We start from the raw sequence: 23,639 nt of genomic DNA on the forward strand, positions 1-23,639 counted from the left end.
TCCCTGGCTTAGTTGAGAGTGATTTTGAAGCATCTGCCCTTCATTTAATGGGCTAACTTCTTGCTTTGTTATTTCGGTCCCCAAAGCCAGGGATACAACAGGCAGAGATTCCCCCTACATTCATCCATCCATGTTTTTTACTAATCATGTGATAGATATTTAGTGGGGTTCAGAAGACACAAGGGTTACCAAAATTCAGTCACTATCTTTAAGTAGTTTATAATTAATGAAGGAGACAGAGCCCTAAACAGTTAATTTCCATGCAATGTGATAAGTGACACTCATTCGATCATTCAAGAAAAAAACATTTATTGAGTGCCTTATGTGCTAAACATGTTCTCAGCACAGGGGACAATGCAGTAAACAAGCCAGACAAGGTCCTGGGCCACAAGAAGTTTACACCAAAGTGGAGAAGACAGCTAACAAGCAAGGAAAAAAATAAATTCCTCTCATATGGTGACAAGTATTACAAAGAAAATAAAAAGCCAGTAATGGAGTAGAGATTGAGTGGCACATCTGTGGAAGGCCTTTCCAAGGAAGTGATATTTGAAAAATCTGGGGGAAGAACATACCAGACACGGTATAGAGCAGGTGTCAAGGGCTTTATGTGGGAATAAGCTTGCTGGATTTGAGAAACAATAAGGCAGGCAGTGTGGCTAAAGCACAGTGACTATAGGGGACAAGGCCAGAGAAGCAGGGGCTAGGACAAGACAGTCCTTACCGGTCCTAACAAGGGGTTCAGGTTTTCTTGTAAGGGTGGTGTAAACAATTCCTGGATTGTTTTAAGCAGGGGAGTGACATTACCTTATGATATGACATGAGTAAACACAAGGTTCTCTGGGAATACAGAGGAAGGACCTGTAATCCAGGCTTGGGAGGCAGAGAAGATGCCTCCGCTTTTTATTTTTTGCAAAGTATTATTAAGCTACTTTTTTCTTTACTCTGGTTTAGATAGCAGAGGCTAACAAGTAACTTATGGGGCCCTAGAGTGAACTGCAGGGATAAATCAGCCTAGTCCGGCCTATTGATTTTTGATTGTTTTCTTTCGCGGGCTGGCTTTTATACAACTTACTGAGATATCATTGAAGACATAGAGGAATAAACACAGAAGAGCGAGAAGGAACTGAATCCGGTAGCTACCAAACCTCTTCTTCAAATATTCTGGCATTGTCACCACCTGTATGAGCAACAGGAGAAGTCACTGTCAGACAGAGTGCCAGAGGAGGCAGACCCAAAGGGATGGGCCTTGGTCACACAGTGCTGGTTGTCAGAGATGCAGCTGACGGTGGGAGTGGCCCAGGAAGACAGGGTGCAAGGTCGCTGCCTGTGGCTTTGCATTATATGGCACCTGTTACGATGAGAGAACTAAGAAAGGACAGGCACTACCACGGTCTTCAAGAAGCTTGGCATCTAGCTTCCTGTGCCGTCTTCAGAATGCAGAAGGAAATCCAGCAATTGAAAATGTCTAATTATGACTAATCACTTTGGTGAAATAATCACAGTGCAAAGTCAAATGCTTTATCACATACTACAAATATGACAAGTGCTCAAGATTGACAGAACTTGACTCTGTGTCAACGCTGCTCATGTGCGTGCTGGGGTCTCAAACAATCCTGTTCATTTCTACCTGCATCATCTCAGGCTGTGTGTCCCCCAGTGGCAGGGAGTGTGCCCTCTTTGTTCATTCAATTCCCGGACCCGAGCACAGTGCCTGGCTCAGGGGAGGTGAATAAATAACTGTTAAATGAATACTGTCCCATATGCTGTCCCAAATGGCCTCATATGCTCTTTGTCCGCCTACCTCACTCATGTCTAACTCAAATCCCATCTGCTTTATGAAGACTTCCCTGGGGGCTTGTGAAGACAGGGACCACATGCCCTCTCCTAAATGCCTACAGCTTTTATTATTTTCATCTTTGACTTGGTTTGTAATCATATATTGTCATATACGGCTCACTGTCTCAGTCTGGCTCTAAGCTGTTTTACACTTGCTACTTGAGTTAGTCTGCTAGGGCTGCCACAAAAAAGTATGGCAGACTGACTGAGTGTATTGCCTCACAGTTCTGGAGGCTGGAAGTTCAAGATGTCAGCCTTGTTGGCTCCTTCTGAGGGCCTTGAGGGACGGATCTGTTCCAGGCCTCTCTCCTTGGCTTGTTCATGGCTGTCTGCTCCCTATGTCTTCATATCCTCTTTTCTCTGTACATGTCTGTGTCCAAATGGCTTCTTCTTATAAGGTCTCACTGGATTAGGACCCACCCTAATAATCTCATTTTAATTTCTTTAAAGACCTTATCTCAAAATGCAGTCGCAATCTGAGGTAATTTTCCTGGGATTATGGCTTCACAATTGCAAGTGTTAGGGTGCACGGCAAATAAGTCTCACATTTTTAATGACCTCTCCACAAATATTTTAAACTTTAACCGCTTCAGGAGGCATTATTTGCATACAGTAAAATTCTCTCCCTTGAAGTATAAAGTTTTATGAGTTTGGGAAATGTATACAGTTGTGTAATCACCACCACATTCAAGACATAAAGCATTGTCAATACCCGCACAAAGCCCCCTAAGGCAGAGTCAAGGCCTTCATCTCACCGCTGCTCCCAGACAACCAGTATCAGCTGCTGCCACAGACTTGCCTTTTCTAGAGTTTTAAATAAATGGAATCATGCAGTATGTACTTTTTTATGTCCCACTTTTTTCACTTGGCATGATGTTTCTGAGATTTAGCCACGTGGTTCCATAATTCCTCTTTAGTTTTGAGTAGTGTATCACATCACATGGTGTTTATCCATTCTACTCCAATTTAGATTTTTTCTAGGTTTGGTTATTATGAATAGAACTGCTATGACCCTTTGTGTGCAAATTTGTGTGTGGACATGTGTTTTCATTTCTCTGGGGAAAGTAAATATCTATACCTAGGAATAGAATGGCTGGATCGTAAGGTGTAATTTGTTCAGAAACTGCCAAGCTGTTTTCCAATGTGGCCGCACCATTCTGCATTCCCTTGAGAAATGTATGAGAGTCCCAGTTGCTCCACAACCACTCCAACTCTTGCTAACGTCATTCTTTTTAATCTTAGCCATTCTAGTGAATGAGCAGCGGTATCTTATTTTAAGTAGCATTTACCTAATGATCAATGATAGTCAACATCTTTTCATGTGATTATTTGCCATTTACATATTTTCTTTGGTGAAATGTCTATTCAAACCTTCTTCACGTTATTGTGTTATTAGAGGATTTTTTAAAGAAAAATATATACATATTAATGTATTCTGGATACAAGTCTTTATATTGTATATATATCCTACAAATATTTCCTCTCAGTCTTTATCTTGACTTTTCATTTTCTTAAAAATATGTTTCCAAGAGTTAAAGCTTTAAATTTTATTTTTAAGTCTGATTATATAAATTTCTTCCTTTATGGTTTGTACTTTTGGTCCTAGGTAAGGAACGTTTATCTACTTAATCACCTTCAAAATTTTTTGCAGTAAGTTTTTTTAATTGAAGTAACTGACATATTATATTAGTTTCAGGTATACAACATAATAATTCAATATTTGTATATATTTTACCTTCATTTTTGAAGAATGCTTTTGCTGGATATAGAAGTTTTGGTTGAGTTTTCTCTTTGTTTTGGCATTTGACTCTCATTCTAATGTTTTCTGGACTCCATTGTATCTGATGAGAAGTCATCCATTGACTGTAGGTTTTTACTACGGTGGTTATCGCGAGGCTTACATAAAATATTTCATAGATACAATAGTCTATTTTAAGCTGATAACTCTGCATACAAAAATTCTACCCTTTTTACTCCTCCCAACATTTTATGTTTATGATGTCACAATTTATCTCTTTTTATATTATGTATCCATTAACAAATAATTGTAACTATAGTTATTTTTAAGTTTTGTCATTTAACCTTTAAGCTAGAGTTAAGTGATTAACATACTACCGTATTACAGTATTTGCATATTCTGTATTTGACTATATACTTACCTATACCAGTGTGTTGTATATTTTCATGTTAGTAATTAGCAGCCTTTTATTTCAGCTTGAAGAACTCCTTTCAGAATTTCTGGTAAGGCAGCTATAGTGGTGATGAAGTCCTTCAATTTTTGTTTGTTTGGGAAAGTATTTCTCCTTTATTTCTGAAGGACAACTTTGCCAGGTGAAGTATTCTTGTTTGGCAGTTTTTTTCTTTCATCACTTTGAGTAAATCATCCCACTGTCTCCTGGCCTGCATGGCTTCTGCTGAGAAATCCACTAATAGCCTTGTGGGGCTTCCCCTGTATATGAAGAATTTTTTTCTCTTACTGCTTTAAAATTTTTCTCTTTGTATTTGATTTTAGACAGTTTATTATAATGTGTCTTGGAGAAGATAGTTTTTGGGTGAAATTTGGCAGGGGGGGGGACTTATGAACTTCATGATCTTGGATATATAAATCTCTCCCAAGATTTAGTAAGTTCTCAGCCATTATTTATTTAAATAAGCTTTCTGCCCCATCCTCTCTCTCTTCATCTGGGACTCCAATAATAATGTAGATTGTTTCTCTTAATGGTACCCACCCCATGGTTCACATTGGCTTTCTTCACTCCTTTTCATTCTTTTCTCTTTGTTCTTTTCTGATTGGATAATTTCAAATGACTTGTCTTCTATTTCACAGATTCTTTCTTCTGCTTGATTCAGTCTGATGTCAATGCTCTCTATTACATTTTCATTTCATTCATTGTATTCTTCAGCCTTAGAATTTCTGTTTGGTTATTTTTATGATTTCTCTCTGTTAAACTTCTTGTTTTCCTTATTTTGTTGAATTGCCTTTCTGTGTTTCCTTGTAGCTCACTGAGCTTCCTTCAAACAACTATTTTGAATTCTTTATCAGGTATATCTCAGATGTCCATTTTTTGGGGTCAGTTACTGGAAAATTATTGTGTTCCTTTGGTGGTGTCATGTTTCCTTGATTTTTCACGTTCCTTGAAATCTTGCATTGCTGCCTTTGCATTTGAGGAAGCAGTCATGTCTAGTCTTTACCGACTGGCTTTTGAAGAGAAATACCTTCCCATCAGCCCTACTAGGGATTCTGAGGCTTTCTCAGACCTTTTCTATGGATAAACCTGCTCCACACTTCTTGTTCCCTCATGTGGGGCAATTCTAAAGATAATATGTTTTCTCTTGATACTGCAAAGCCAGGCTGAGTGCTGCCAGCCTCCTGTTTGCTTGCTTTCCCAAGGGTGTTCAAATTTGTGTGCTTTCTCCCAATCCCACAGAGTCAAGCTGGCTTTCTGTGCATGCTCACTACCTTTCTGCAAAGGCTCCTTCTTGCCACCATCAGGGTGGAAGTGTATGTGGGTGAGGCGTGCAGAATGTCGGGGTGCCTATGGACCAGCTGGGGGGATCTGCAGGTGAGAAGTTCCCAGTGGGTCATTGGCAGACTTTCTAATAGTCTGCAGAGCAATTAGAAGGATCCATATTCCTTCGACGCCATCTGAGCGCCCTGGTTGCTATTCTCTCAGCCACTTCCTGCCCCCTAGTCATAGAGCAAACATCAGTATTCTGAATGGGGTAGAAAAACACATCTTTTTGGCAGCACTCTGAACAATGGCAGTAGCCAGGCACTTACTCCATGCTCTCACTTTTTGCCATGGGAGAAATCTTAGGCTGAGAAGGTCTCTTGGTACTAAGCTGTGCCACCTTGGGGGAGAGACGACACAGGCGAAACTCATTTTTTTTTCTCTAGCAGAGCACTAGAACTTCTCCACTTCCACAAAGGCCCTCTCATCTGTGGGTGATAGTCTAACTTGCTGTGTTCTTTGGGGGAAGTCAGTAGGAAGCTCTTATTTTGCCACGTTGATGATGTCACTCCACATATCCCTGCAGTGAGCAGCATGGATGGTCTCTTTGTTCTCCTCTCTCATGTCACTGACATGTCTTTGTCTCCTGAGGAACAGATTGGCAGTTCCTCAAAAATCCTGTTTGGATTTTGTTTGGGATTTCATTCCATTCACAGACCAATTTGGAGAGAACTAACACCTTTAGTATATTGTCTTCCAATCATTAACATTGTTGTTCTCTTCATTTATTTAGGTCTTATTTTTAAATAAAGTTTTAAAATGTTTTCTAAAATAGCCTTAAGAGACAAACTCTTGAGTAAGGTCCACAGTGAAACAGCAGGCAGTTACTGGTGTCTGTTTACCCAAGGTAGATTAATGTTAATCTCAGGATTTAGGGAAGTCAGTACAAGGATCAAAAGGCTGAGAAGTTGAACTTATCTTCCAGGATGTTTTTATGGACAAATGTAATACTTGTAAGAAAAAGTATCGTAGAGAATAGAGTAAATGATAATGGACACTCACCCCAGCCTTAATGTAAATAGGAGAAAATATCCAACCAAGAACACAGAGCAGAAATGGAGCCTGAAACCAAGAACAATTACATCACAGTTCCATCTAGGTCATGCTCCTGAATGAGATGCAAGCTCAGTTACTATCTGTTTTGAGCCTAACTGAGGTATCACTATTGGGAACCTTACAAATAACAGCCCAAGCATCCACCTTCCAGTACAATAAACTTAACTGACAGATACTTGATCTTTACCTATAATGAGGTACATTCTTAATTGTGGTGGGTTAACTGAGACAGTTTTCAAGGTATTTATTTTTAATTTATTGTTTGTTCACTTCCAGATAGGACTGAAGGTGGCTTATAATTAAATATGAAAGATAGTTTAAAAAAAGGAAAGAAAAATCAGAAACCAGATAAATGGGAGAGAAACTATATAAAAATTTCAAACAAGTTATTGAAATTGAGTGAAAAATTGGCTCTGGCTTTATTTACAAAGAAGGGGTAAGGTGAGTTGAATATATGAAGGAGATGCTAGTAAATTCTGAGAGGAAATGGTGGTAAAGACAAGGGCTTCGTATTAGGTTTGGAATTGACTCTGCTAAAAGTATTCTTTATTTTTGTAGTCTATAGGGGGAAAGATGAGACTCAGAATGTAGGGAGCTTTCTGATTTATCCAACCCCCCCAAAAAAAGGCCAGATGATTTATATAGAGATAGGTTAATTAACATAAAACTTATAATTTAGATGAACAAATCCTATAATAAATATATACCACTGATTAAATAAATAACCCATTTTATAAGTTTTATAGTGGAAACTTGGTATTCCTAGGACATCAATTAGGACTGTTGTAGTAGCTAGTTGAATATCTTAATGAGCTCAGCTCAGGTAAGCCCATTCTCAATATACACTGCAAATATATACATATAAATATATATATATATGCATACATGTATATACACACATATTACATACAGATATAAACATATATATGTTTATATATAACAGATATGTTACAGATATATATAACAGATATATGATATATTTATATAACAGATATATATAACAGATATATACAGATATATGTTTATATCTGTATGTATATGTGTGTATGTATAAATACTATATATAAGACCCTATATTATATATTATATTATATTATATTATATTATATTATATTATATTATACCTGGTCTTATATTATATAAGACTGGGTATTATATTGTATTATAAGATCTGGTCTTATATTATATTAAAATAAGACCAGGTCTTGTATTAATTTTTTTCTCCAAAAGACGCATTAGAACTCATGGTGCAGCTAGGTCTTATTTTCGGGGGAACATGGTGTGACCTTTTACATACCTGACTAGTCTCCTAACAGTTCTATGCTTACTGTAGTCCTATGGTCCTTAAAATATAAAATTAATTTACTTAGAAGAAGGAAAACTAGCACAATTTTTTTGAGAAATCAAAGACTCGGTTCCTTTCTTCCATGACTTCTCAAGAAGTCAAGGTTGAAAGCAAGTTTTATGGTTATGAATTTTATTTGGACAATGATAAAGGTGGAGGTTAGTTGTTACAAAGGTATTACTTACATTCCACTCGAAGGCCCCAACAGCAATTCCTGAAGTCACTGCTGTTCCAGCCAGGCCCATTAAGTGGCCAGTGCCAATATTTGAAGCAAAAAGAGAAGTACCTATCTGATAATCAAAAGATGATTCTATATCAGAACATTTAGTCCAAGTCCAAGAATTAATTTTCACAAATGTAAACTCAAACTGAATTTTATAGTTTCTCAAAAGGGATTATTCCCTGGGAAAAATTTCCATTCATGTCTCTTCTACATAAAACCTAACCATAAATTAGAAGCCAAGGGAAGACGGAGAATGTGAAAAAGGTAGAATAGCCATTCTCATGTTGCCACCCTCCACAAGCTCCACTGATTTACTTGCAATTTCCTAATGCAAAAATACTAGCAGGAGTGAACTTCCATAGTATTTAGAAATAATTTTAAAATATTAACACTCTGGTTGTCTATAAGACACTGGTTAAAATACTAAGGTACAATGAAGTACAATATAGCATAAATAAAGAATAAAGAAAATCTATTAAGTAATAAAGATATGGTAAACAATATGTATAATACCTCATTAAAATTTTATGTGTGCACATCACACTTGTGCACATATATGTTTATATACAGGAGTGATGCTGGCAGCATATATAAAACAGAATACTTCTGGGAAGTGGAATTATGGGTATAGAGATGGAATGGGGAGAAAATTTCAAGTTCTACACTTGGACTGTAACTTTTTATTTTTTTTACAACCAGCATCTGTGGCTTTCAAAATAAAAAATCCCAGAGGCATTCAAAATGAACAAAATCCCTCCTAAACCAATATTAGCTTTTTAATTAAAAAGAGACAGCCATTCAATTCCAAACAAAAATCCAACTATTATGCTGTTGACACGAGATACATTTAAAACCAAATCACCAAGAAAATAACAAAGCCTTTTAGGTAAAGACAAACAAAAAAGCAAACAAAAAAACAGCACTGACAACATTAACTTAAGATAAAATAGCATTTAAGACCAAAAGCACTAAGCAAGACAAAAAGGTTTTGTTGTCATAACTATAAAAGGTAAAAGGCTCTAATAAGACATAGTTGAGAACACATGGGCATCAAACATCTTAGCAACAACAAATATAAGGCAAAAAAAATCTTAGAAGAGGCTCATAATAAGTACTCAAATAATGATACTATTGGGAATGTATTGCTATTACTGTTAGGAATGTTCACTGCATTTATCATAATAGTGAAAAATTACATACAACCTAAACTGCCCAATAATATGGCACATCAATGGTGGAATATACATATAATATTATACAATTACACATAAATATAAAATATTTATATCTACCTACCCAAGTTTATATAGACCCAGGGAAGACACTAGTACATTATTAAATGAAAAGATAGGTCAAAAAGTCACCATTCATTAATTCAATAACTATATAAATGTCGATTGCCACCTATGGCCCAGGCACTGTTCTGGGTATTAGGGCTACATTAGTGAGTGAAACAGATAAAAATCCCTGCCCTCATGAAGCTAACATCCTTTTGAGAAGAAGAGAATAAACAAAATGAATAGGGGGTTATTTTCTAGCATAATAAACAATGATAAGTACTGCAGAAAAAAAGAAAGGTGGGAAAGTTAACAGGAAGTGCTAAGCACTTGGGCAGTTGGAGTAGACTAAGAGGAGATCTGAGGAACACCAGAAGAGGCGAGGGAGCAAGCCCTGGGCTCTCTGGGGAGAGCCCGCAGGCAGCTGGAGCAGCAGGAGCAAAGGCCCTGAGGCAGGAGCACAGCTGCCTGTTTAAGGACATTGGCTAGAACTGGAGATGGGTCCTGAAGGGCAAGGCCAGAGAGGTAAGGAGCTGTAGATGATCTGTGGCCTAACGCAGGCCATTTAACAGCTGGGCTTTCATTCTGGGTGACATGGGAGCTCCCAGAGGATTTTAAACATAAAAGTGACATGGTCCAACTCAAGTTTTAACAGGCTCCCATTAGCTGCTTTGTTGAGAATAGATATGAGGAGCAAAGATGGAAGGAAGGAGCCCAGAAAAGAGGCTGTTATAATTAATCTAGGGGAGAGACAATGGCAGCATGAACCTAGAGGCAGAGCTGATCAAGGAGTCAGATTTCAAATACATTTTCCCCCTGATGGACTGGTGTAAGAGAGAATAAAGTCTAACATGACTCCATGCTTGTCAACCTGAGCACTTAGGGTGAAGCTGCTATTCAGGACACAGGGACGAGAGTAGGAGGGGCAGATGTGCAGAGGGAAGTCCAGAGTTCCTTCTGGAGTTGTTCAGTGTGAGACACCTGATACACCTCTCGAGTGCATGTGTCACACAGGCAGTGGGACACACAAGGCTGAAGCTCAAGGGAGAGACCGGGATGTGTTAGCATGTAATTGATATTCAAAGCCATGAGACTAGAGGAGGTTGCCAAGCGTGTGAGTGTAGTTGGAGAGAGGTCAGGCCCTGGCCCTGGGGAACGCTAGCATTGAGAAGCCAGGGAGACACAAATGAGTGACTGGTGATGCGGCAGGAAAGGAGCCAGGTGACAAAACGGGGAGGGAGGGAGGACTGAGAGTGTCAGAGTTTCATCAACGTCAGGCCAGGTAAGATGTGGACCGAGCACTGACTACAAGAATAACAGGAAGGAAGGAAGGGAGGGAGGTGGGGAGGGAGGGAAGGAAGGAAGGGTAGGAAGGAGGGAAGGGAGGGAGGGAGGGAAGGGAGGGAGGGAGGGAGGAAGAGAGGAATGGGGGAAGGGAGCCATGTAGAGGACCCTGACAAGAGCAATTGATATCCATCAGATATCTGCTGATTAACAAAAAGCGCTGGAGTGGCAAAATTATTATTTTATCTCAATTTCCTTTAATAATACCATAATATATTTTGTTCATTAAGCAATAACCCTAATAATGAAAAAAGAAATTAATAAATCATAACATATATAAACATTGGGAGGCCAAAGCATGTTACTGTCATCTGAAAACCATTACAAGTGTCACAGTAATACAAGATAACATGGGCAGCAGATGGCTATTTTTCTGGGTACAGAATACAGAACTTTAAGGCCTAAGAGTGGCTCAGGAAAAAGACTGGGGGCCTCACTCCCAGGGAGAGATTGTGTTGCTAGAATCTTCTTATGAAAAAGAAGCTAAGGTAGGAGGCCCATTGCAAACATTTCTTTGCCACATTCAATCTCTTTCTAAACCAGGTTTACAAAAAAAGAAGATTTAAGCATAATTCAGTGTTAACACCAGGGAAATGTTTGTCCCCAAATCTCTCAGCTAACCGAGGCAAAGCCATTTCTGTTAGGTTGTTTGATCCATCAGAGTTAATGAATGTGCCTTCCTCTTCCCTTTGAATAAAGGCACCTTCTCCTCCCAAGATGAGACTTCTTTCTATAAAACGTTCCCCCAGTGTGAAGGACTGAATCCTTGCCATAGACTGGTTAACATTTGATGACAAAGACTATTTGTGAGTAAGGGCCTGCTACTTGTACAATTCTCTCAGTGTACCTTATATTCCTGTGCAGGAATATATGTATGTTTTTACATAATAAGTTACAAAGCAGCCCTGGCTCAGGCTTAGCTTGGGGCCTCAGACGTAGAGCCCTGCCAGGTTCCCACATCCTCCTCCTTCCTGAGGCAACCCCCCAACCCCACCATGGGTACGTGGCCGTGGACAGGCAGCTGCCTCTGCTGCTGTGGGGGTTTCAGGGCACTGCTCTCAGGTGGAATCGCTTTGTATAATGAATAAATTATTTAATACAACAACCACGAGTTATGTTTCCAGCCCTTAGTCTCTGTGTCCCTCCCTCCAGCATCACGCTGTTCCACACCTCCATGCTTTGGTTACACTGCTCCCTCTGCCTGAAACGACCACACACTCTACTGGCAAACACCTACTCCACCTCCAAAACCTGCTCAAACAACCTCACCTCTGTAAGACCTTTCCTGTCTTGCATCACGTACCACCTCCACCCAGTAAGCCTGAGTTTACCTTTCATCCATACCTGGCCCACGTGCCTCCTATTAGACCTATTGTCCTGCTCTGTGATGTACTCTAATTCATTGGATGCACGTCTAACTCCCATTCTAGATTGTGCGCTTCCAGAGGGCAGAACTGTCTATTTCCTATCTACGTCCTGGGACCCAGAACAATGCCTTGTACATACTAGGCACGTAATAAACGACTACTGAACTAAACTGAGGTACATGGAAACATTTAGGTAAGAAATTACTTAAGAGTTAAAGGAACTACCAACGAAATGGCTTTCCTGATTGAAAAACTTCTAATTATTTTGGGTACGAGACATCTAAATTAACACAATGAAACAAGTTAAATGCCAAAGTGGGTTGCCACATGAAAGGCTCACTCACCTGCCACCATGCTAGATTTCGGCCAGCCAGGTAGAACTCTTCTACAGTCCCACGACTTCTTGACAGTATAGTCTTAAAAAAAGCCAAAGCAAAACAAAAACAAACAAATAAGAAACAATGGAACACAAGAAATCAAGCTGCTTCAGTGACAAAGGTCTCTCAAACGACTCACTTATGGGGTAAATCTCTTTAGCAGAGATGCCAAATCCATTCCCCCCTTCTTTCTTTTTGGGAATAGAAGCCTCTACCCCCTGAATTAGACGAGGGCTCTTGTCTGCCTTGCTGGAGACCAGTCTCTTCCAGCTCTGACATTGCATGGGAATGTCCACTTCTGTACACTCTTGTGAAAATAACAGTTTTATTTTTCCCCCAAATGTTAACCAGTGCCATGGTTTCTGGCAGAGTCTGGGAGGTAAGTGGTTTAGTGAATGAATGGATCAATCAGGAAGGGCAAATTTGAACATGTGCTTGGCTTCTTTCAGGACAGCAGTCATGCTGCCATTATTATGGTGTCTTTCCAGTGGTGTCCTGTCTACACAGGGTCCCTAGCTCTGATTCCTAGCCCCCAGTGTGGATAAAAGACAATCCTGGGGATTTCCTGGGTTGCCTGGGACTAGCACAACCTAAGGATAACAGCTGATTGACAGAAATGTATTTCTGTGGGAAGAGTGAACTTATTATCAACATCTGAGGTATCTGCATTATCATGGGGGTCCCCTTATATCATAAAGCCTTAAACCAAAGAAACGACTCTACGTCAGACACATTAAGTTAGTCTCATTGTATCCTTTCACTAAATATTTATCAAGAACCTACTATGTGCAGAGTTGACCTTTCCTAAGGAAGTTACCAGTGGTATGTAGGAAGAGGTGCATTAAAACTTTTAAAACAAATTTACAAAATGTTCTAAGATGAATAAAATCATCCTCTTTTCATTGAAGAAAGAACCAGACAAGAAGAAGAGATGCTGGGAAGAAGGTGACTTACACACATGTCCCTACCTCTCTTCTCTTCCCTGCTCTCTTTCTGGAATAATACAACAGTGGCAGCCAGGTTGGTAGGGTGGAAGATGCATTCAACACCTTCTCAAATCTCTGGGTGGAGATTGATAAAAAAAATAAAACAAATAATAAAAGGTATAAGTTTTTCCCCTTTAACACAGTGTAAGATCCAAGGCACAGGCAACACAGACTGATTTCCCAGTTCCCTGTGGGTGCTCTGCAGACAGAAGCTGATGACTGCCTTCAGAAAAGGGTCCCATCTGTGCCAATGTGGGCAATTTGGTTCAGTGAGAAAGGGTGGTTGGTTTAATAACTGGAACAAAATGAAGCTAGACTCCTCTACCACATCATATATAAAAGCAAATTCCAGATGTTCTAGAGAGTTACATATTCTTAAATATTCATAAAATATTACAAGAAAATTTAGAACAATATTTGTATAAACTTGGAGTGGGGGAAATTTTTCCTAAGCAAGGCAGGAAATCTAGAAGACGTGAAAAAAAAAGAGGGATAGTTGATTTCTTCAAAGTGAAGAAAAATTCAAATGACAAAAAGACACCACTACCAGAGTCTAGGCCAGTAGTTCTCAACCAGCGGTGATTTTTTGCCCCATCTGTCCAGGGGATATGTGGCAATGTCTGGAGACATTTTTCGTTGTGAATTACCAGGGGCGAGGGATATTTCTAAACATCCTGCAACACAAAGCACAGACCCCTACAACAAGGAATTATCTGGTCTCAAATGTCAGCAGTGTTTAGGTTGAGAAGCACTGGCCTAGACAAATGATAGTTTGGAAAAAATGTATCAGCAATTCAAATGACAGACAGGTTGGTAACAACAAAGTCAAACAATCCAATTCAAAAATGGGCAAATACACTGATTAGTCACAGAAGAGGAGAATCAATGGACAGTAAACTCGTGAAAAGATGCTCAACTTCACAAGGAGTCTAGGAAATGCAAATCAAAGCTACAACGAGATACCACTATTCACCTATCAGACTGGCAAAAAAGCAAACACAAAACCCAACAAGTAGCAGTAATGAGCAAGGCTGGAGAGGGCTTGGGGAAAAGGTCACACTCATGTACTACTTGTGAGAAATGTTAAATCTCAACAATCTTTGTGACTTGCCATTTAATAAAATCTACTAAAATTTCAAGTAAACATACCCTTCTGACCCAGCAACTCCAATTTAGGAATCCATGCTACACAGATTAAAAGCACCAACACATTAAGAGAAAAGGAAAGAAAAACCAACTGGGCAACAATCTAAGTGTCAATAAGTTGGGAAGAGCTGAACAGCACGCGCATTTGGATGAATATTATGCAGCTAATAAAAACATGAGCTAGATCTGTATCTATTGACCTGTACGCCTCTGTCCATCATACAGTAAGTGAAAAAAAAGCAAGCTGAAGAATAATATATGGTATGATCACATTTTTTGTAAAGACAAAACACAAAAACTCGACATATGTGTCCATATATTTGCATAAGCACTGAGAAAAGGAAGGAAGGATACACGGTTATCTGATGAGATATCCCATGGTTATCTCAGAGAGATGGGAATGGATGGGGAAGAAGATCAGCAGATTCTTCAGATATTTATACATCTTTTCGCTTCTTACAATAAGCATGTTATACTTTCATAATTAAAAACAATATATGATTTATAAAAATAATCAAAGGAAGATAACAGTTCAAAGATGGAAAAAGATCAAAACATTCTGGATAACCATGGATGTTTTATGGCTCCAAGAAGAACAGAAGGAACAGCAGGTTTCCCTTGGAAGTGACCAGATGGCTTACTAGTCCTCTGACCTTGGCCAGACCTAGGCCCCAACTGGTCTGGGAAGAAAGCTGGGGTGGGGCTTCCTAATTCAGTAACAGCAACTGAGAGCAGGATCCCAAAACAAGTACTACTCAGAGCTCCTGCCTAGGCCACCTGGAAGGACGTTTTTCATAATTGAGGTCAATTTTAAAAAAATAATTTGTTAGAATGATTTGGAGAAATACCTCAGATTTCTCCTTTACCTTTGGAATAAGGGGCCTCTATTTTCTCTTCTGGTAAAGAATTCTCTCAATAGGGTGGATATGTCTCAATTACTCTATCTGCCCACTAGTAGCATAATATGACTCGTAAGCCCTCACAAGAGTGTCCAATGGTCGTACTTCGAAGGGCCAAATTTTGCACAGTAAGGTCCTGCTTGTGACCTGGTGAGGCACCCCAAAATAAAGGTCACACGAGCATGAAAGCTTCAGCTGGGGGTATGGCTCAACTAGAATGAAAACTCTCCCACTGGGCAGTGAACGGTGGCATTATTACCAGATGCTTCTGCTTGGTGATGCAGGCCAGGCAGAGGCCTTCGATGGTTAACAGTGTAGCTGAGGCACAATATCATGACATCAGCCAAAGCCTTCACACCCATCTGGCCTTTCACTGGAACAAGGGCCATCTCCCCCTGGGCCGGGTCTGGCCCTGAGTGGCATGGTTAAGGGACACCTTTCTGAGCGCTTACATGCTAAGTTCTAGTGGGTGAATGGCAGTAATAGAGACAGGGTCTCTTCCCTATTAAGAGAACCTTGTACTAGAAAACATAAACTCTTTATTCAAATTTCAAGAGCACACTTAGATCCGTAAGTTACGCATGCGTTAACCTGTGAGCTCTTGCTAGCAAGGCAAAGCGGTTAAGCTCACGAGTCAGATCAGGCAGCTCTAGCTTTGCATCTGAACTTCATGATTCCCTGGTTGTTACTTAACTTCTTTGAACTTCCATTTTCTCACCGGTGAACTTGGAGGAACTATGCATAACAGTGTGTGCTGCTTACAGCAGGGTTGTGAGGATGGGAGGCCCCTAAGCACCTAGTCACCAGTAGCTGTCATTCGTATGACCATCATCATGATGATTATAACAACAACTTCTTGTGAAATACTACGTAGGTTCCAGGCAGGAGGCACAGGGTCATTTGACCCAGGCGTTTATTGGGGCGGGGAAAGAAGGTGGGGTTGGTCTGAGGACACGCACTAACTCTTGGCTGGAAGGGTGGGGAGTAACGAGGCAAAGGGAGGGCAGAGAGGTCTCGGCTGAGGGCTGTGCACAGGCAGGAGCGGGCATGAGAGGGTGGGATGAGAGGTGGGGGGACCCGGTAACTGGCACAATTATTTATCGTAGAGTAAGAGTTAGTCTGGGCTGGGGCGAGCGCGAGGCGAGAGGCAGGCTCAGTAACTGTCTTTCCGAGCCATATCGGAGCCCCGGACAACAGGAGAAACCAGTAACACTGCTCCTGTCTTTATTTATAAACCCAGCCTGTGTCCAGCGCCCTGCCGTCCCCTCTGGGCTTCGACGTACCCACAGCCCGACGCCCAGGACCAGCACGACGTACAAAACCATCACCAGGATGTCTACGGCACTGTTGATGGGGAGGCCCACAGGATTCCAGTTCATGGTGATGACCCGGTTCATGACCCGGTAAAGGTCATGGCGCTGCTCCTGGACCGGCTCTTCCCATAGGCGGCGACGGTTTCGATTTTGGCTTTGGCTTTGGTTCCACCTCCGCCGCAGGGCATCCTGGGAACGGCCGCGGGGCATCCTGGGAACGGCCGCGGGGCAGCCTGGGAGTTCCCGTCAGGCACCGTGGCCCATTGCTGCCCTCTGCCCCGTTCCCGCCAGACTGCAGAGACCTCCTTCCTTAGTGGTTACTCTGTTTAGTGAAGAAAACGAAAAGCACGTCTTCACTGCTAGTCCAGGCACGATGCCATCCCTTTGTTGGCCACAATCGCTTTATCCTAGGGTAACAGTTGGTCTGGGACTAGCGTGAGGATACTGTGGCAGGCTCAGTAACTGGCTTTCCCAGCCGTGTTGGAGCCTGGGGAAAAGGAGAAACCAGTAACACTGCTTCTGTCTTTATTTATCATTTTGATATTTTGTTCATTGTGGATTTTGGCATTAATTTTGATTTATTAAAATATTTCATTAGAATATTAGCACCGCCTTAAACTTTGCCCTCAGGAAACTCTCACTTGCCTCACTCTAGTCAATGCCCTGATTACACCTACTGATCACAGAGAGTCCTCCGTTTTTTGCAGTTTGATTTTTATTGGCGATGTGCAAATTTTCAAACAAGGCCAAGTGTTACTCTCCTTGCTGTGTTTCTCTGCTAAATTGTCTTTTTAGAAATCTAATCAGCAATGCTAATAATGGTACTAGTCAACATTTACATCGTTCTTGCTAGGTGCCAGCTCTTCTATGCACTTTGCATATATTAACCCATTTGGTTCTCACAATAACCAATTAGTCTGAGTTTATGACCACAGGACAGGGAGGCTTGACCTTGTAGCCAGTCAGAAGTCTATGGTCTCAGCCTGCCCAGCAGAATTTTGTGGTCCTAGTTCAGTGATGTTCAAAAGAAATATAATGTGAATCACAAATGTTGTTTTTTCCAGCTTTATTGAGGTATAATTGACTATTACAGATTGTATATATTTAAGGTGTACTACGTGATGCTTTGATATATGTGTACATTGTGAAATAATTACCGTAATCAAGCAAATAAACATCAATGACTTTAGTTACCATTTTTGTCTGTGTGTGATGAGAACACCTGAGATTTACTGTCCTAGCAAATTTTAAGTATACGTTATTATTAACTATAGTCACCAGGCTGTACATCAGGTCTCTACAACTTATTCATCTTATAACTTAAAGCTTGTACCCTTTGATCAATATCTCCTCTTTTCCCCAACCCACTAGCTTCTAGTAACCATGATTCTACTCTGTTGCTATGAGTTAAACTTCTTAAAAAAGATTTTACTGTTCACTACATTATTTTTAAAATATTGCATAATAAGTGAGACCATGCAATATTTGTCTTTCTGTGTCTGGTTTATTTCACTTAGCATAATGTCCTCCATGTTTTTCCATGATGTTGCAAATGGCAGGATTTCCTTCTTTTTAAAGGTTGAGTAATATATATATATATATATATATATATATATATATATATATATATGCACACACACAGAGGCTGACAAAAAAATGTATACACATTTTAAGAAAGGAAAAAACTGTATTAAAATTGTAATACAGTTCTCCTTCCATCACCATATATTTGATCCCATTTACCCATGAGGGTACCATCTCCCCGCCCCCTTACCCTCTGGTACCCACTAAACTATTGTCTATGTCTATGAGTTTTTGTTTGTTTGTTTATCTTGTTCCTTTGTTGCTCTCAGTTTTATGTCCCACATATCAGTAAAAAAAAAATTATACAATGAATGACACTAGCATTTATTTGGTTAACAGCACCTTTGAGAAACGTCATACTACACATTGCTACTGTAATTCAATTCAACTTCGAAAAGTAATACATAGATAACATCTCATAAAATGTGTACATTTTTTGACACCCCAGGTATCTCTCTCTCTGTGTATATACATACATTATATATAAATTGTATATATATATATATCATACATGTAATATTGTATATATACTACATATATTATATATATCATGTTTCCCCGAAAATAAGACTGGGTCTTCTATTAATTTTTGCTCCAAAAGACACATTACGGCTTATGTTCAGGGGATGTCATCCTGAAAAATCATGCTAGGACTTATTTTCCGGTTAGGTCTTATTTTTGGGGAAACACTGTGTGTGTGTGTGTGTGTGTGTGTGTGTGTGCGCATATATATGTGTATATATATATATATATATATATATATATATATATATAATAGATCTATATATCTCATAGATCTATATATCTCACATTATCCATTCATTTGTCCATGAACACTTAGGCTCTTTCCATATCTTAGTTACTATAAACAATGCTGCAATTAACATTGAGTGCAGATATCACTTTGAGATAGTGATTTAATTTCCTTTGGATGTATACCCAGAAGTGGGATTGCTAGAGTATATGATAGTTATATTTTTAATGTTTTGGGGACCCTTTATGCTGTTTTTCAATTATGGTTGTACCAATTTACGTTCTAACCAACAGTGTACCAGTATTCTCTTTTCTCCATGTCCTCACCAACGCTTGTTATCTTTTCACTTGTTGATAATCCTAACAGGTGTGAGGTGATATTTCATTATGGTTTTGATGTGTATTTCCTTGATTATTAATAATGTTGAGCATCTTTTCATGTACCTGTTGACCATTTATATGTTTTCTTTGGAGAAGCATCTCTTCAGGGCCTTTGCCCAATTTTTAATTCGGTTATTTGGTTTTTTGCTATTGAGTTGTATGAGTTCCTTACATATTTTGGATATTAACCTCTTATCAGATATATGGTTTGTAAATCTTTTCTCCCATTCTGTAGGTTGCTTTTTCATTTTGTTGATTGTTTCCTTTGCTGTGTATCACATATAATTTAAAAAATTCCAGTAGTCACATCAAAAAAGTAAAGAGGTAAAATTAATTTAAATAATATATTTTATTTAATTGAATATGTCTAAAACGTTATCACTTCAATATGTAATCAATGAAAAAATTGTTGACATTTTATCTTCTTTTCCCCCATATTAAGTCTTTGAAATCTGGTGTATATGTTACACTTACAGTACATCTCAATTCATACACTAACTTTCCATCAGAAATAAGGTATCAAGTTGTTCTAAACATACTTAAAATTTTCCAGTAACTGAATATGGTACCAAAAATTTCATTTTCCTTTAAGTCAATGACAAAACTGGTTCATCTTTTTAGAAGAATTGATTTGATTTTGAAGCAAAAGCATATATCAGTTTCAAAATTGTATCTGTCCAAGTTAACTAATTCACTAACTCTTGATGTCTACTCAATATTATTAAAATCTAAATCAAAGAGGCAATACACACTTTGAAAAGCATTTCTAAATCAATCAATATCACAAAGCATTCTTCAAATTTTTCTTGTAGTTTTTGCCGCCAATTATATCACAAAGACAGTTGCAATTAGAATCTTTGACATATTGACTCATGTTAGGAGAAATGTGTAAAATCATTATTATTGGTTTGTATTATGAAGTTTCAATTTCAACATAAATTCTTATGCTTGGCTAGCTAGGTCACAAATAAGCTCTTCCTGTCTTTGACTATTCAAATTTAGCTCATTCACATATAGTACATATTAGTGAGAAATATTAGTACAGACTGCCATTTTTATCTTTGATTATTAAATATTTGACAACCATTCCTTTTGTTTCAAGAAAATCTTGAATTGCAACTGACATTATAGTAATTCTTTGTAAAATTTCTAACACTCAACCAATGATCATTGGCAAAAGCACATCATTAAATTCATTGCCCTCATTTCTTCATCAGTTCCATAAAATGGTGACTCATATTATTTGCACATATATACCAAATGATTTTAACAACTGAATCCATTCATGATGGTTTTCATAAAGTCTGCTTTAAAAACTAAGCACAAATATTTTTAAATATGTATGATAGGGTGGAATATGCAATATGGAAACATCAATCTCTTATTTTAAAATTATATTTGGAATTTTGACTTAACATAGCTGGAGCACTGTCCATCACGGTAAAAACATTTTTTCCACATTTAGCTGAAATTCTTCTTTGATAAATGTAAAAGGTTAAAGATATCTATGCCACAAATTTGATCTTTTAGGTCATGAATTGGTAACATTTGTTCATAGGTTTGTGTGTTCTATGAGACAAAATATATTCACCGTATTAATGGGGCAGTGTCTCAGCTCATATGACTCAACTAAAGCTAAAGAAAGGTGCCTGCAAATTATGTATTTTTTCTTTTGTTGTTCATGCTTTTGGTGTTGTATCTAAGAAATCGTTGCCTAATCCGAAGATTTATGAGTACTTATGTTTTCCTGTTTTAATTTTTAAAATTTTTATTAAATTTATTGGGGACATTGATTAGTAAAATTATATAGTTTTCAAGTGTACAGTTCTATAATACATGATCTATATATTGCATTGTGTGTCACCATCCAGGGTCAGTTCTCCTTCCATCACCAGATATTTGACCCCCTTTACCTTCTTTTACCAACCTCCTACTCCCTTATCCTCTGCTAACCAATAAACTGTTGTCTGTCTATGATTTTTTTTTTTCGTTTGTCTTGTCTGTTTGTTGCTTTCAATTTTATATCCCATATATGAGTAAAGTCATATGGCTCTTGACTTTTTCTGTCTGACTTATTTTGCTTAGCATGATAATCTCAAGATCCGTCCATGCTGTTGCAAATGGCAGCATTTCATCTTTTCTAATGGCTGAGTAATATTCCAATGTACTCATATACATGTCCTACACCTTCTTTATTCAATCATATATTGAAGGACACTTTGGTTGTTTTCCATGTCTTGGCTACTGTGAATAATGCTGCAATGAACATAGTGGTACATATATCTTTATGGATATATGTTTTCAGATTTTTTTGGTCTTACATATTTTCTTTTAAGTATGTTACAGTTTTAACTCTTACAAGGTCTGACAATTAAGTTTGTGAACTCATCCTAGAAAAAGTGCTACATACCTCATTGCTGAATATCACTACAGTCACCTTTGAAGTACTCCCCTTGGGAAGCTATACACCAATGTCAGCGCCTAGTCCACCCTTCAAAGCAATTTTGAAACTCTGTCTGGAATCGCCATCAGAGCTGTCATCGTATTATCCTTGGTGTCCTGAATGTCATCAAAATATCTTCCTTTCAATATTTCCTTTATCTTTGGGTAAAGAAAGAAGTCATTGAGGGCCAGATCAGGTGAGTAGGGAGAGTATTACAATACAGTTATCTGTTTACTGGCTAAAAACTCCCTCACAGACAGTGCCGTGTGAGCTGGTGCATTGTCGTGATGCAAGAGCTATGAATTGTTGGTGAAAAGTTCAGGTCGTGTAACTTTTTCACGCAGGCTTTTCAGCACTTCTAAATAGTCAATTTGGTTAACTGTTTGTCCAGTTGGTACAAATTCGTAATGAATAATCCCTCTGATGTCAAAAAAGGTTAGCAACATTGTTGCAAGAAAGTTCTCAAACTTAATTGTCAGACCTCGGTACATCTAGTCCTCTGATCTGTTTTGAATTAATTTTGTACATGGTGTGAGGTAGTGGTTCAGTTTAATTTTTTTGCCTGTGGATATACAGTTTTCCCACCACCATTTGTTAAAAAGACTATTCTTTCCCCATTGACTAGTCTTGGCACCCTTATCAAAAATCAATTGATCATAGAAATATGGGAGTATTTCTGGCCCCTTAATTCTGTTCCATTGATCTGTATGTCTATCCCTCTGTCAGTATCACGTTGTGTTGATCATTGTTGCTTTGTAGTAAAATAGGGAACTGTCAGTCCTTAAACTTTTTTTCAAGATTGTTTTGGCTCTTCTGGGTGCTTTGAGTTTCCATATCATTTTTTGAATCAGCTTGCTAATATCTACACAGAAGCCAGCTGGGATTCTTATAAGAATTGGATTGAATCTGTAGACCATTTTGGCGAGCATTATCATCTTATTAAATCTTCCCATCCATGAACATAGGATATATCTCCATTTGGTTAGATCTTCTTTAATTTCTTTCCAAAATGATTAGCAGTTTTCAGAGTATAAGTTTTGCACTACAATTGTTAAATTTATTCCTAAGTATTCTACTCTTTTTGATGTTACTGTAAATGGAATTATTTTCTTAGTTTCATTTTTGGATCATTGCTAGTGTACAGAAATGCAATTAATTTTCTCCCAGCATCATTGAGATATAATTGACAAACAAAAATTATATATGTTTATGGTGTACAGTGTGAAGTTTTGATATATGTATACACTGTGAAATGATTACCATAATCAAGCTAATTATCATATCCATCACCTCACATAGTTATACTTTTTTTGTGGGGTGAGAACATATAAGATCTGTTTTCTTAGTGAAGTTCAAGTATACAATATAGTATTGTATTATGTTGTGCATTAGATCTCCAGGACTTATTCTTCTTGCTTAACTTGAACTTTGTACCCCTTGACCAACATTTCACAATTAAATTTGTTGATATTGTAACCTGCAACTTTGCTGTGTTTGTTCATCAGGTCTAGTAGTGTTTTGGTGGATTCCTTAGGATTTTCTATCTACAAGGTAATGTCATCTATGAATAGAGACAGTTTCACTTCTCTCCTTTCAATCTGGATACCTTTTATTTCTTTTTCTTGCCTAATTGCTCTGGCTAGAACCTCTTTCCCTTACCATGACCATTTGATAAGCTTCACTAATTGCAGCTGATTGTTCTATCTTCAACAATACTGTGGGGACATACATTACTTCATAGACTGACCCAATTAAATTTAGACTCATTTTCAGAGAGAGTTTTGAGGTCAGTGTTTG

General features: G+C 38.5%; 1 protein-coding gene across 8 annotated transcripts in view; it reads right to left on the minus strand.

The window, feature by feature from the left end:
- LOC109433834 (sodium/glucose cotransporter 1) overlaps positions 1-23,639 on the minus strand; it is an 86,891-nt gene that overhangs the window by 44,657 nt on the left and 18,595 nt on the right. For 3 of the 8 annotated variants that reach the window (XM_074321432.1, XM_074321430.1, XM_074321428.1), the window contains exons 2-7: positions 16,652-17,003; positions 13,306-13,398; positions 12,305-12,376; positions 7,935-8,039; positions 6,351-6,410; positions 1,073-1,177 (exon numbers count right to left, since the gene is read on the minus strand). In XM_074321432.1, coding sequence (XP_074177533.1) covers positions 1,073-1,177; positions 6,351-6,410; positions 7,935-8,039; positions 12,305-12,376; positions 13,306-13,398; positions 16,652-16,891 — 675 coding nt within the window. In that variant the 5' untranslated portion in view covers positions 16,892-17,003. The remainder of the gene's footprint in view (positions 1-1,072; positions 1,178-6,350; positions 6,411-7,934; positions 8,040-12,304; positions 12,377-13,305; positions 13,399-16,651; positions 17,004-23,639) is intronic. The other 5 variants (XM_074321429.1, XM_019710356.2, XM_074321431.1 and 2 more) reach the window with 5 other exon arrangements.

Source organism: Rhinolophus sinicus, linkage group LG16, assembly GCF_036562045.2.
Source record: "Rhinolophus sinicus isolate RSC01 linkage group LG16, ASM3656204v1, whole genome shotgun sequence".
NCBI lineage: Eukaryota > Metazoa > Chordata > Mammalia > Chiroptera > Rhinolophidae > Rhinolophus > Rhinolophus sinicus.